Source organism: Cebidichthys violaceus, unplaced genomic scaffold (assembly GCF_023349555.1).
Source record: "Cebidichthys violaceus isolate CVI_PGR_0920_01 unplaced genomic scaffold, fCebVio1.0.p SCAF_12, whole genome shotgun sequence".
NCBI lineage: Eukaryota > Metazoa > Chordata > Actinopteri > Perciformes > Stichaeidae > Cebidichthys > Cebidichthys violaceus.
In genome coordinates, this window is record NW_027176285.1 from 2,123,609 (window position 1) to 2,138,486 (window position 14,878).

Below are 14,878 nucleotides of genomic sequence, written 5' to 3' on the forward strand. Positions count from 1 at the left end.
TGAGTGGTTAAAGATGGGTATTAAAATACAAGTATTATAAGATGGGGGACACTATTGCTACATGTGACACAGAGAGAAAACTCACATGTTTCCAGGAAAGTCTGAAGTCGTGGGTAAATATTAAGGATATGAGGAGGAGGAGGAGTAAAATGTTGAAGGGACCCAATGCCTGATAAATTAGGAAAGCTCCAAACCATTGCTGAACAAACCGAACGGGTCAATATGAAGCTGGATCATTAAAGTGAAAACTACCAGACTGGATGATGTAGTGTTCAATATCAAGGGGATACATTGCAATTTTTTTTCCATTTTAAAACCAGGAAAGGATGTGACACGAGCCGGCAACTGTTATGTTTAAGATCATGTAGAGGGTAGTGAACGTTTACGAGCTGGAGAAGCAGGTTTGATCGGAAAGATTATATGCGGTTTCAGTTCTCCACCGGTATGTGTGGAAACATGCAGGAGACCGGACAAGCTGTAAAAGAAGACAGATGTGAGAGTATAAAACACCAATGTGTGACTTCTACGCTATTCACGAAGACCATAAGCCTCCATGTTATATATTTGAAGCACTACTGAGGCCTACGAGAACAGGTGTAAGGAGTCGAGATGTACAACGTGAGCCCGAGGTTCACCCAGAGAAACCAAATGCAAAGAAGAAAATGGCAGCTCTGTGAGCACGACATGTGTTGTTGTGTATACAGGCGTTCTCTTCAGCAGTTGAAACACGAGTGGGCTGTGGTGTTGTGGATGTGGCAGGTGAAGAATAGAGTGAGATGATGTGGATTTGAAGCCGCCTCAGAGAGATCTGAAAGCGGTAAATACGGAGATGGCAGAAGGAGCGGGGGGAGGAGAGTATAGGGCATGCCGGCGCGTCAGCAGGGGACACATTCTGTAGGCAATAAAGATCATTAAGACCCAGACACTGTTTTATAAGCTGCATAGAGTTCAGCTCGGGGATTTGCTCCCATTTAGCCACAAGAGCAGTGTGAGCTCAAGCACTGCTGTTGTTTCCCAACTATGATGATCCAAATGCTGTTTAAGCCCACTTCACCTTGACAGGAATATAACTGAGGTGGGGGGAAAAACGGAATAATTTCAGAGTCGTTTTAACTTCTGGCCCCTTGGTGCTGTATCTTCTACACAGGGAGCGTGTAGTATTCATTACAAACGGTTGGAGGCGGTAATGCACCAATGGCAGTATTGCCTGCTGCTAAATCACACGAAGAAGAACATTTATAATAGACAATTCTTTGCCCCGGATTTTACCTGAGAGGCGGCACATTCTACGCTGTGCGAGCAATACATTCTAAATAATTTGCCAAAAAAATTAACTGCTGTGTGTATCATCCACGACCCTTTTGTGTGACGTTACGTCGGAATTAATCGGTGAAACTCATAGAGGACCGAACAAACCCTGGAAGAAAGGCCTGCCTGACAGGTTAAGCGAAGGGCAAGAAATACCCCTTTCCGCTATCTCACCATTTTTTTTTATTTTTTTTTGGCTCATGTTATTTATTGGTCTTGAACCACAGAAGGCAGATGAGAAAACGTGGACGGCGTTAGCTTCATTTCTCTGCCCAATGTTGAATTTAACCGTGTTGACAGTTTGACAGTCAGTTGGCGTCGAGCGATACAAGTGACGGAGTTGGGGAAATACAACGGTGTAGCCATAAAATGACGGAACGGTCCTCGTTGTTGTTACGTAAACAATTAGCAGGTAAGTGTCGCTAACTGTCGCTGCCGGACCTTATTTTTAACCGTACATGACGCTACGGTCGCATCATTAGTTCACCAGTGAACGCGTTGTTCGATTAGCTTGTGTTCTTACGTACATATCCGGCTGGTGGCACGCACGTGCAACGTTACAGACAAGCGTAGCAGACAGCTGTTTAGAGAGGACATGACTAAGGCTAGCTGTTGCTCAATAACCAGGGAAGGGATTTCAAAATCACCACACACACACACACACACACACACACGGGCCACTACGCGTGCTTGGATATTCAGCTACCAGCTAAGCATTGCTAGGTGTCTTTTCACCTAGCAATGTTGATGAACCCTGGTTTAAGATAACATTACATCAGACTGATTGTGACTTTACATTTCCAGAGCTCAACAAGAACCCAGTGGAAGGCTTTTCTGCGGGTCTCGTGGATGATGATGACATCTATCAGTGGGAGGTGGTGGTCATTGGACCTCAGGACACGTTATTGTGAGAGAATTCATGACCCAGTGGACCTACTTTCTCTCCTAATCCTCTGTTATAGACGTTAACGCCGTCCTCTCTGTCATTTTGTAGTGAAGGAGGTTTCTTCAAAGCCGCCTTGACCTTCCCCCGTGACTATCCTCTGAGGCCCCCCAAGATGAAGTTCGTCACAGAAATCTGGCATCCAAATGGTGCGAACTAAACAGGAATACAGGCGTAACGATCACTAAGACCTTTATACTCCATTGCACGAACAAAAGTTCACATTATTTAAATATGTATCACATTTTATTACATTATTTAGTATCTGTACATTTTTAGTTTTGCCTCATTTCAGGGGAGTGGATTACATATTCTGTGTCTGTATTTTAATATTTACACAGCGGCTACTAGTTGCTGTGAGTGTAACAGTGGTTATGGTATTATGATATTATTAATGGTATAGATGCCATGACAAGAGTCTCTTACTGCAACTGTAATTCAATCTGCTGGGTTTGACTTTTGCCGAGTGCAGCGCTGCAGCACGGAACCTGATCTTCTGCTTTAGGACAAACGTGTCAGTGAGGCTGGGCAATATGGCCATTATGAATTAAGATTATCATATAATACAAATGTTTTTTCTACAATACACTTGACTACATGCACATAAATCCAGAGTAATCCGATGAAGACGATAGTTTGATTTAGCTACACTGGGGTATTCCCACGAGCAGAATTCAGGTTTTCATAACAACGTGCTTGAAATTATCAATTCAGAAGACGGAATTGCGTACCACGTCATCTCATGACGCCATGAGTCCATTGACAGTCGATGAAATTGTCAAATTTCAATGATCGCGCGGCCCGACGTGTCGGTGATCTCCGTGTGTTCCTTTCTGTTTTTTCTACCAGTGGCAAAAAATGGAGACGTCTGCATCTCCATCCTGCACGAACCCGGCGAGGACAAGTACGGCTACGAGAAGCCCGAGGAGCGCTGGCTGCCCATCCATACGGTCGAGACCATCATGATCAGCGTTATCTCCATGTTGGCGGACCCCAATGGAGACTCTCCCGCCAACGTAGACGCAGCTGTGAGTGCCCCACCGTCTCTCCTCGGAGCGCTCTCGGAGCTCGGGGGTCAGTTTGCTGATAAGAGTTTGCGTTGTGTCCCGCAGAAAGAGTGGCGGGAGGATCCCAAAGGAGCTTTTAAGAAAAAGGTGGCACGCTGCGTGCGGAGGAGTCAAGAGATGGCTTACGACTAAAGGCCTCGTTGCAGCCGTCGACACGGTAAGCGCCACCAGCTGTCGGCATTCGTCGTGGTGCGATCGCACGCGGCCAAGTTATACCGCTCATCTGGGCGACGTCGCTCCTTGTGAAACCCTCCTTGTGCATCCGTTTTTTTGTTTCAGATTGGAACTGCACAGGGGATTTGACAACTGGTCCAGTTGTCCAGAAGACCACGGGGCCCTCGGCTAGTCACCCAAACAAGAAAAAGACCCATATTTCTCTACTGATTTGTTTTCCTTGCAGTTTTTGAGGGTTGATATTTATTAATTATGCTGAACGGCAGAGGCTGCCAAAAGTAAAAAATCAATTGCACCAGACACTTTCTGGTCAAGCATCCACATTTCACTCACAGGAAGATTAATACTAGAGCCGGATACGTTCTCTAATGTACATACTCGTCAGATTTGAGGAGAAATCCCCCTTTTTGATAAATGCACCCATTTTTGTTATCTAGTTTACATTTATATTGACCTATTTATTTAGAGTGAGGCTGTTTTTAAGATAGCATATCATCTGTTTATTTTTTTCCTGTTTACTTTCGACCTGCCACACTGAGCCATCCAGTCCACAGCTATTTTAATCAAATATGCAATTTTGCAGTATTTGCGGTCCCACCGGCTCTCATTTCCCTGCACACCCCAAGTGTTCTGCAGAGAAAGTGGTCCTTCGCTCCCCGACGGGCAAACTTATCACCCAGCGCTGCCTTAACGTTGACTGCCAGCAAAGGAAACGCATCTTCAATAAGGACTGCAACTGAAGGCCTGTTTAGAATCCAAAGAGAATATACACCAATAAATATATATATATATATTTTAACGAACGGGCTACTTTTTTTTTTTTTTTTACTTGTGTAAATATGAACGGTGTTTGTCCTCGCTTTGATAAACTGTCAGTACGCTTTTGAACACATGTACAGAGGAAATGCACAGTAGCGCTTAAATATAGGACTTTGTACAGGAGACATTTTGAGACACACAGCTGTATGTATAATGAAGTTAATAGTGGCTGAATTCCATTTAGCTGCTCCAGTTTCAGGGTCCTGGTTCCACTCAATTTCACTGAGGCACTTGAACAGAATGTAGCCAATTTAATGTTATCAGTAACACTTTTCTTTTTCTACTATTAAAAGTCTGAATGTCTACTGTAGTAAAGGCCTACATCAACATGATGTGCTGATCGAGTGACTTAATAGAGCTGAAAGGTCATTTGAATGCCTAGTATGGACATCATTTGAATAACAGGTGTGCAGTGGCACCCACTTACTGAACTTTACATTGTGAAAAAACTAGTAATAAACCTTGTTGTGGACATGCGAGTGATTGAAATATTTCTACACCTTCGTCTTCAATGAACAGGTCGGTGAAATCTAACGTCACTTCATACAGAGCTTCTGTTAATCACGACTGTGAATACGAGCTCCGTTTTAAATGTGAGGCGCAATAGAAAGGAAACGCAGAACCACGTCATGTTCCAATCTCCATGATTGCTTTATTGAATTAAGCACCAGCTCAATATGGTCAACATCCGAACAAGTGAAGACGTATCCTTAAACTCAAAGATTATAAAATCATTTTAGCAACGCAGAAGCAGACCCCCCCCCCCCAACCCAAAAAGAACAACCCTTCCATCTTGCAGGTGTAGAATAGAAACCGAGTCCCGAGTCGCTCACTGTCCAGGAGCAGACAGACTTTTGTTCATGAACTGCCTTTTGACGAAGCACACCCACCACTGGAGAGAAGAAGAAGAAGAAACTCTTATGTTAAGAAAAGCATCTGAAGCTTACTCAATGTGTTGATAAGAATTATACTGATACAGTGGATGAGCTATATAAATGCTCCATCAACCACATCTGGATGTACTCACAGGCTGCTGTTGAGCCTTGAGGAACAACTACAGCTTTTCTATACCCCCCCCCCCCAGCCCCCGTATAACAATGTGCATTTAAAGCTGTAGTGAGTGAGTTGGACTCGCCTTGCTGGGCTTGTCTGTCTGGGGATCAAACACGCGGTCACATAGCCTCAAGCCGGTCTCCTGGCGGATCTGCTGGAGGTACGCCCTCATAGTCTCTGGAAAAAGGTTGCGCAGACAGCATTATCGTCACACTGTTACTACGGAGAAATGTCAAAACTGGGACAGTAGGATCCAATTGTTGACCTCCCACCTTTTTTAATATTTTCTTATCGTAACGTTGTGATGACGCCAAACGCAAAGCCAGCGTGGAAGTTGTGTTGATTCAGTAAAATGAACATCTCAGCCACTACTTATGATTGAATATTCAAGCCCACTGTATAGGAACACGGTTGAGCGACATGATACAGCACTTCTTTAAAGATGATGGGGCTCTGGTCAACATTGCTATTTTGGGATTGAAATGACTTCAGGCTGGGTGTTGAATTAGATATGAGGAGGGTACAAGGATGCCGTCTCTATGCTGGAGAACAGGGAAGTGAAACAACAGAAGACCTGGTCCATGGTGCTGTTTTCTTACCGTCCTCTTGCTTGTTGGCAGGTTTAACATACATAGCGTTGAGAGGGAAGCCAGGTTCTCCAGGAATGGGGAAGTTAGTGATGCCCAGAGTGTACATCTCCTTCTCTCCCTGGCCCCTGGAGCTGCACTGTAAACCAAAACACACCAGTGCAAATGATCAGATAGATCACCTGTCTGACGGAAGTAACAGCCAATTCAATAGGCATTTAAGCAGCCAATTCATCCTCCCTGTGTGTAAGGAAAACAATTCACATTCTACTAATTTAATGACTCCTTAAATCCCTTTGGTTGAGAACCCTGAGTAACACACACCTTTAAACGGTTGCTGTTAATATTGTGAGACAAGGGTAAAGTGTAGATTTTCACAACTATAAACGCTGTACATTAAAAAAAAAAAAATGCAATTTACCTTCTGTAGCCTCTTCAGGCATTCAGAGATGTACAGTGTGACATAGATCAGCGTCCTGTCCGCCTCATTCTGAAAACAAAAACACTTTAAGTATCTTTTCTAAAGCATGAATGTTATTAAAATGAGTCCAGTTCCAGCCAGGTCTGAACAGTAACAAGGAAACTCAGTTCAAATCCAGAGCAAATATGCATTGCTGAAGGGGAACGGGAAGAAGCAAGTTGGGGCATGTTGAAGAATCAATACGCACAGCTGGTACGAGACAGAGAGACGGAAGAGAGAACACAGAGTAACAGACGTACTAGTGAGGGACATACTTGGAAACTATTTTAAACTTTGTGGTTTGATTTAGCTCCGTCGAATATCCGCAAGCAACACAGGTCTGAAGTTTTGTGGACACAAATGTTAACGTTTGACATCCTTGGTCACCTTAAATGAGGGATAAATGCAAGCTGCCAATACAAGTGGCAGTCCATGACTCACCTTGATTTCGTAGTTCTTAAAGAAAACATTGGCCTTGAAGTAGTAGATGGCCTCATCAATGATGTCTGACTCTATACCTGCAATGGAGAAAAAAAAAAAGAAGAGGTATCAGTGAATAAAAAGGCTCTCAAATTAATTCATAATGGTGAATTAAGAGAATTTACATTTAACAAGTGTTGTCAAGCTATGTTTATCAACGCAGAGAGTCACTTCCTGTTTCGGACAGCACATTTCCTTTTTTGATCTGTGGCAAAGCTCTATTTTGGATTTGTGATGACAAACCACTTTAAAAAAGGGACCAAATAATAAAATCTCCAGTTGAGAATTTCCGGACAAATGGCAGAACTTGGCACTCATTATTTCTCTATGGTGAACATTAATTCATGAGCCCACGGCAGACACGGACGAGCTGGAAACGGACCGTCAAAAGACATGAATGAAGAAGGTGAACTCTTCAGGCCATATATGGAGGTGAAGCTAATCCGTGCATCAGGAAACGTGTCATAACAAGGTAACAAACTCAATAACGTACAAACTAAAACGCAGTGTGTGTGTGTGTGTGTGTGTGTGTGTGTGTGTGTGTGTGTGTGTGTGTGTGTGTGTGTGTGTCGGTAATCTTTGTGTTGATTCGTATGACCGCACAGCCTTACCGTCTCCTCTAGCAGGTCCCTTGAACTGGGTTTTTAGAGGAAGCAAAGCCATGTTCCCCACCAGCCTGGTGTCGGGGACCATCAGCCCTGAGTGATACGCCTTAAAAAAAGAAAGAAAAAAGAAAAGAGAAGCAGCTTTAGTAATGTTTACCAGGTAACGTTACATTTCTGGCAGTTAGCATGAGTGACATTTCAGCTACAGCTGGACGCTCGGACGACTATGCTATCACGACACCAGTGTATTTAAAGACACTAAACAAAGAAGATGTTGCAGTAAAGTCACAAAAGGGGGGAATTTAAGATTTCTGACATGTAAAAACATCACTTCATCGCGAGCGAATGCTAACATAGCTAGCTCACGAGACTCGTCATCACAGCTAACGTTCCCTCGGAGGCCCTGGTGTCAACCCAGTGGAGTTTACATGCATTTATGTTCGCTCGACGCCGCACATTAGACGCTTCTGCTCGTCAATAACCGTGTAGAATGTACTCACCGGCATGTTGAGTGATAAATACCAGTCCAACTGCACAGCGAGAGAAAAAATAGTAGCACGGAAGGACCCAGCTTCCGCCTGTCCCACCCTTCAGCTTTACAGGAAGTGGCCACTTGTCGTGTAGCGTGCCGTCCACATGGCGGCGCTAGAACACCAGTTTGTTTTCACACAGGAAGTCAAGTTTTATGTAATATTTTATTTTAAAAATATAGCATTAATAAAGGTATTTACTAACGACTCTTTAAAATTAAACGTGGCCCTAAAATAATGAAACATGTATGGGTTAAAATCCCAAATATCTTAAAAAAAAAGGACAGGAACAAAAACGTACGAGCATAAACAATACAAGGTAGTCGTGATCTTCTGTCAGTCTTTTCTCCACACATGTCCATTTCTTGTTGTCTTTGCAGTTTCATGCTATTCTCCATCTGGAGTTGATATAATGTATCCTCATTTATTTATTTTTTTCAGCTCAAGTCTGTTTTTTTTGCAGAATTCCTGGAGTCACTCTACTCCTCAGCTGTCTTGAAAAGCCTCATCATAATTTAGGTCAGCAGGCTCTTCATCAACCTCCTGTAGAAAAAGGTAAGGATGGGAATGACAACAAATGAATAGTAAATCATATTACAATAATGGCTACATGCTTTGTAATTACTTCACACCACATTTTAAAATGATATTTCATTGTGTTTTTGTTTTGTTTGTTTCTTCACCTTTGGCTCCTTAAATTCCAGGTCCTCTCCATACTGTATTGAGAAGTCAATATTTTGCAGTACTATGTTCATACCTTCCTCATCTGTGCGGTCAAAAGGCAGGAATCTCACCATACTGTAGTCATCAATCTGGACACACAGACATAAAGAAACGTTTTTAAAACGCTGATCCAAAATGAAATGCAGTATCAAATTAAGGCCTTCACTTACCAGACCACAGATGGCTTTAGTCAGATTCTTGAACTTTTTGCTTCGGATGTTATCCGAGTTATCTTCCATCATTGAGTACATGTCTGGGTCCAGGTATCTAGTGGAAAAACAAAGCAATACACAATAAATGCTGCTTTTCAAGAATTAAAAAAAAACAAGGCTGACTTTTCTTTATTACCAGCTTTGTTTCACGTGAACTGAAGACACATTGCAGTGTTGTTCTGTACTCTTGTAGCACTTACTTCTCAATCTCCTTCTTGGCTTTGGGACTAAGCAAGTCCATTTTTGTCATGATGTTTATTTGAGGGATCTCTAATAACACCATGGCACTCAGGGCAGCCATGACTCCTGAGATGAACTGTATGTGGAGAGGAGGGAAGATGTGTGTTTGCTTTCATTACCACATTAAGTGCACCCCAGTGCAGAAACAAGGTGTGTTCAGGCACAAACAGGAACCAAATGAACAGATGAAGCCACTCAAGAGATTGTCCGTTACCTTAAAAGACTCCACCATGAACTGGGAGTCTACCAGAAAGACCCCACACACCCGGAACTCCCGCTGCTGGAGCTGCTCCACCAGCTGCTTCATTACAGGGAGGTGTGTATAAAGTTCAATCTGACCTGCGAAAGAAGCCACATGTCAAAACTGTGCTAGAGATGTAAAAATAATAGTAATAAAAATGTATTGCTACTGTAGTTATTACAATGTCTGTTAACAAAAACACACCGGCACAAACAAAGTGGGTAAATCCACCTTGCACTGGCTTCAGCATGCGTCCTGCCATGATGTTTACCTGGGCAGTCGAACAGTATGTAGTCATCCTCTACGTGACCCAGGCTCTCGTCCAGCCAGTCAAAGTTGTTGGCGAAGTACTCCATGCAGAAGACCAGGCCTCCGTTCGGGCCAAATCTGAGAGAAGGGTCCTCCATGACGTCATCCACCTGGATGAGCTCACGGATGTCTGTGGACACAGAAACGGGGAGATTGTCGTGTCGAACGCAAGAGCATTTGCTGTAAGTGTACTAAAAGGTAACAGCAAGTAACAAATATAGCCACCCACCCATAATTATTAAACCACATCTCCATGTTTCAGTGTTTTCACTGCAAAGCTTAGTTAGCCCTAAAACACTATCTAAACCCAACTATATGCATGTAATAAATGAAGATAACTCTTGATTCTCTTCTTACAGTTGTGTCTTTATCGTGTAACCCCTTTGTTCCGGGTTACATCCGGCTAAGTTGTAATGTAATAATGTTATAAAACGTGCTGTATTCACCTGCCATGACAGGGTAGTCAAAGTGCTCAGCTGCTGGGTCCAGATTGACCACATGAGCTGAGCGGTTAAGGGACCCTAAATGCTGGACCATGGTGGAGCAGTAGGTACTCTGAAATGACAAATAAAACTCCAACAATGAAAACAATAAAAAAGGCAGATACAACTGCAACTTGATCCAATGTGGATGTGATGATAAGACAACCTCATGCCTTAGCACATCGCTTTAGCCGCATAGCATAACAAGGCATTTCAGCACGTGTGACCCAATGACTGATGACTTACCTTACCGCTACCCGCCGGGCCCATCACTAGCTGCGCGTAACGAGGCATTTTGCCTCAATGAGACGGTGTTGTGGTCAAGTTAAATTGCTTTGTTCGCTAACTGTAGCTAGCTATGTTGTGTACTGATGCCTCAGTACTTCGTCTTCTTTTTCTTCTTCTTCTTCTTCTTCAGGGACATTCACACCGGTCGTAAGACCCACCACTGCCACCTACTGCCTCTAGGCAGTACGACTAGAGGCGTTGACAAGAGCAGAAACAGAAGAGCAGAAGAAGAAGAGGGCGAAGAGGAGGAGGAAGCAACAAACTGACACCAGCGTGCAAACCTGCTTCTTATTTACAAACCAAAACCGCTACAAAACAAAACTCGCTACCAAACCGTCTTCTTACACACCGCATATTCACGACACGGCAACGGTACTGCTACTAGCTAGCTAAAAGAGCACGTCTCGAGGCTGAATGGAGTTGACACAACAGGACTCATTGGTAGGTCCTCGTCATACTCCGTGTTGCAACTCATATCTTTGCACTGCAGGTCACGTAGACTTAATTTGCTCGATTGTGCTCTTGAGTTACACGTTGACTCTCTAGCTGCTAACCTCAGTGGTTAGACCCAAGTTAAGCATCGGTGAAGCAGGCAGCAGGGTAGCGTTAAGCTATGATTATGATTTAAGTACGAGAGACACTTGACAGGTTGAGCTCGGATTTAGAAGACCAGCCGTTCGTCTTTCATCGGTGTGTAATAATAACCAGCTAACAACGCTGCTGTCCAGCGGTGGATGCGCTTTCAAAACGTTGGCTATCAGCCTTAGCAGTATTTATTAATTACAACGTATTATGAGCAAATCATGGCTCCTCTTCGCTAACGCTAAACTGAGCTAGCAGGGCGACTACAGTGACTTAATTGTAAGCTTAAAGCAGACAGTGCTAGCTGATAATCTCAGGAAAGTAAACAACAACGGCTTTCCTAGATCAACAATGTTATTACTACTTACAACATTAGACATCGTGACACTTCAGTAACGTTATTATGAATTAATGCACAATGTTTTTGATAGATAAGGATCAGAAACAGAAGACTGTCCAGAGAAATGCTAACCTCTCTTTTTTTGTGCCTCTCTTTGTTTTGTAGTGTTGTAGGCTATGAGTGTGGGTGATGGAGGACAGTCAATGTGAGGACTTGGACTACCTGATCCAAGATGAAGACACTCTCATTGAAGGCATTAGCAACCAGGTCTTATTTGTTGTCGTGCTAAGCATCACCTTCCTTGCAGGCCTTCTCACTTTGCTCTGCAGGTAAATTCAAATGAAAGAGGCCTGTAGGGCATGCTTTAGTTTAGCCATTTTCTTTGCCAGGTGTGTCACCTTTCCAAATAATTAAAGTGGAAATTGTCTCGTCGGTGTGCGTAGCTTTTATGTGTCTATAATGTCCGCCTCTTCCACCTTCTTGCAGACAAGATTCGCAGAACATTCATCCTGAGAATCAGGAGCACGTTCGAGCCGTCCGACAGCAGCTCCAAACCGAGCAGGTACGCAACGCTAGCCTCTCCGCCAGTGCATGGTTAACAAAGCAGGCGAACATTAACATGCATGAGATGCACTTCTTATTTAACCATGAACGAGTTCTACTCAATTTTGCAGCTAGGAAATAAGGTCATACCCTGTATGGTTTTGCCGGGTTGATGGCTGTTTTTTTTTTTTTTTTTCATACATTTTGGGGGGTTTTTTTCTATCAGGAGTCACATTTCAAAATTGTGCGCTCCATGATGACTCACATATTCAACTTTCATTTGTGTTTTTGATTTTTATGCGTTTCGTTTCTTTTTCGTCAGGATGAAAATCCTCAGGCGGAGGCCAGGCAGCAGTACTACACGGACATGTCTTGTCCTGTGTGTTTACAACAGGCCGTTCTGCCTGTGGAAACCAACTGTGGACACCTTTTCTGTGGTAGGAAAGAGGAACTCCTTGTTTACTTAGCTGTATTCTGTCAGCACATGCTGACATAGCTTTAGATAATACGCAGAAGTCCCAATGACTGTAGAATCCAGTTGCAAAAGTTAAAAAAAAAATGTGTTTTTAGTTATATTATTTGTACTTATGCTATGTTCACGTTGTAAAGCGTTGTCTTTTTGTCTGCACAGGATCCTGCATTGTAGCCTACTGGAGGTATGGCACATGGCTGGGTGCTATTAACTGCCCCATCTGCAGACAAATGGTGAGACAAATATTTATTCATGTAGGTGTGCGGCACACAGATCCTTTTTTGGCATCATACGTTTTTTCCTCCCCCTTTTGCCCAGGTGACGTTGCTGTTCCCACTGTTTCATGAGCACACCACTCCTGAGAGGGTCCAGGATGGGGGGGCGGAGCCTCAGCTGATACTAACGGACATCGTCGATTACAACCGCAGGTTCTCAGGCCAGCCGAGATCTGTGAGTATACCACAGCGGCAATACGACATTCATATTTAAATTACTTGTTCCATAAGTTTATTCAGGTGTGTTAAAAGCAAAAGGAGATGTTTCTTATGAATTTCCCTCCAGACTATATAATCTGTGGCCCTACCCGTATGATGTGCTAGCATATGAACTTCTCATGACACATTTTGTCTCCTCAGTATATGGACAGGCTGCGAGACGTGCCCACCCTGCTTCGTCATGCCTTCAGGGAGATGTTCTCTGTGGGTGGCCTCTTCTGGATGTTCAGGATTCGAATCCTCCTCTGCCTCGTGGGAGCGATCACCTACCTGGCCTCGCCGCTCGACATCCTCCCCGAGGCCCTTTTCGGTCTGCTGGGATTCATGGACGATTTCTTTGTGATCCTGCTCCTCTTCGTGTACATCTCTATCATGTACAGAGAGGTGGTCACGCAGAGACTTAACGGCTAGAGGTTCACCGAGAGGCTCTGGCTTGCGGTCGTCGCGGGTTCGGGAAGAGTGAGCGCAGCATCCGAGGTCGGACGTGTGACGACGTGAAAGAATGAACGAAGACGGTCGAGAGGTTTATTTTGAAGCCTGGGATCTTAGTTCATCGCCGGAGAGGGGGTCAGCAAAAAGAACGAGCTGTGAATATTCACTCTGTAGATAGAATTCACCATTAATGGGTTCATAGATTGAATGAGATCAAGGGGAACAACAATACTGCCTAAGACCTGTTAGACTCTGCAGTAAGCCAGGGGAATCGTTTTGGTCCATTAAATGACTCGACGGTCACCGCTAACTGAACACTGAACAGCCGACTCTGTGTCAGCATTGCCAGTTATTTGGTTAATGTGCATGAACATAATGAAGACGACCGTGTAACATAACGTGATCTTGAATGTACTTGTCTCGATTATATGCATTTTAAAGATGGCTGTCTGCGTTGAGATTGTTTTGAGTGTAGAACCATCTTGTGGCTGTTGCAGCCGGTTTGCTCAATTAAACTGATGATGCATTTATTTAATGAACCTGTGACTGTGCATATTCATAATGACTGCTTTTCGGCGCTTGTGAGAAAATCATTTTGCGTCCAACGGTTTACGTTTCTTGCTCAGATCTGACGATGTCTGAACCTCTCTGCATGCGTCCGCGTGACGTGAGGACGCACAGGACAGGCAGACCGTTGCGTAATAACTTTTCAATTGGCCGATTTTTTTTATAAAAGAAAGAAATGAGTATTCTTTTGATCACCAGAAGAAACCAAAGGTATCGGAGATTAATTATGCGTCGTGTTGAATGTAAACTTAGCTTGCCACCTAAAGGTAATTGTGTGTTCAGAGTCCATGGGTGAACCACAAAGCTTTTCAGATTCATCACTTCATGTTTTGGAACATCAGCGTCCTAATTTGTAACCTGCTAGTAAATGAAAAAAAGTTTACCAATATTTCAAAGTGAAATTAATGTGATTCAGTTTTTTTTTTTGGTAGATATTTTGCCACGGATTGCCGGAGTTGTGCTGCCTCACAGTAAAGATGTAGTTCTCGTTCTCAACCTTTTTGCCCTGTGACCCCTTAAATCCATCTTAAATTTGTATAAATGTATATGTTTCTGTTCCTGTTGAGCTTTGCTTGGCACCCTAAAGTCACTGAGAGTCCATAAGGGATCCTGACCCTCTGAAAACGGCTGCTTCAGAGTGCCGACTGAAACTGTATCCTTGAGCCTCTATCTGCTGAACAAGCACCGGCCTTCGTGTTCACGAAAAGTAGAAGAAACACACCGCGGTTAGGGCTAATGTGGCGGATTAACAGTGAAATGTAAAATACGTTCGGTGTGTTCCACAGCTTCGGCTCCTTCTTGGAAATGTCACGTTGTAAGGCGTGGCACATGCCGAGCTTTGTCATTCCTCTCCTTGGCCCTCGCTGAGCGTGTCTTCCAGTTTGTCTCTGGGGTGTTTGAGCAGCCTCCACCCTTCTTGTTTTTGAC

The 14,878-nt window shown here is 43.7% G+C and overlaps 4 protein-coding genes across 4 annotated transcripts; 2 read left to right on the plus strand and 2 right to left on the minus strand.

Moving 5' to 3' along the window:
* Positions 1-1,362: 1,362 nt before the first annotated feature.
* LOC137868883 (ubiquitin-conjugating enzyme E2 G1-like) lies at positions 1,363-4,783 on the plus strand. The gene is made up of 6 exons (XM_068705889.1): positions 1,363-1,720; positions 2,113-2,215; positions 2,303-2,400; positions 3,101-3,279; positions 3,364-3,475; positions 3,598-4,783. The coding sequence occupies exons 1-5, from the start codon at positions 1,678-1,680 to the stop codon at positions 3,448-3,450; spliced, it is 510 nt and encodes a 169-aa protein (XP_068561990.1). The 5' UTR covers positions 1,363-1,677; the 3' UTR covers positions 3,451-3,475; positions 3,598-4,783.
* A 155-nt stretch (positions 4,784-4,938) lies between these two features.
* Positions 4,939-8,100, minus strand: arpc3 (actin related protein 2/3 complex, subunit 3). Its single transcript, XM_068705888.1, has 7 exons — positions 7,997-8,100; positions 7,503-7,602; positions 6,853-6,929; positions 6,373-6,441; positions 5,964-6,090; positions 5,447-5,541; positions 4,939-5,203 (listed from the first exon to the last, which is right to left on the minus strand). Exons 1-7 carry the CDS (start codon positions 8,000-8,002, stop codon positions 5,141-5,143), a joined length of 537 nt encoding a protein of 178 aa, XP_068561989.1. The 5' UTR covers positions 8,003-8,100; the 3' UTR covers positions 4,939-5,140.
* Positions 8,101-8,172: 72 nt separating this feature from the next.
* On the minus strand, positions 8,173-10,657 carry gpn3 (GPN-loop GTPase 3). The gene is made up of 8 exons (XM_068705886.1): positions 10,480-10,657; positions 10,198-10,306; positions 9,714-9,881; positions 9,416-9,540; positions 9,162-9,277; positions 8,920-9,016; positions 8,710-8,838; positions 8,173-8,569 (listed from the first exon to the last, which is right to left on the minus strand). Exons 1-8 carry the CDS (start codon positions 10,525-10,527, stop codon positions 8,513-8,515), a joined length of 849 nt encoding a protein of 282 aa, XP_068561987.1. The 5' UTR covers positions 10,528-10,657; the 3' UTR covers positions 8,173-8,512.
* An 86-nt stretch (positions 10,658-10,743) lies between these two features.
* Positions 10,744-13,919, plus strand: rnf170 (ring finger protein 170). The gene is made up of 7 exons (XM_068705887.1): positions 10,744-10,962; positions 11,609-11,772; positions 11,930-12,005; positions 12,309-12,423; positions 12,618-12,691; positions 12,777-12,908; positions 13,094-13,919. Exons 2-7 carry the CDS (start codon positions 11,633-11,635, stop codon positions 13,361-13,363), a joined length of 807 nt encoding a protein of 268 aa, XP_068561988.1. The 5' UTR covers positions 10,744-10,962; positions 11,609-11,632; the 3' UTR covers positions 13,364-13,919.
* Positions 13,920-14,878: the final 959 nt, after the last annotated feature.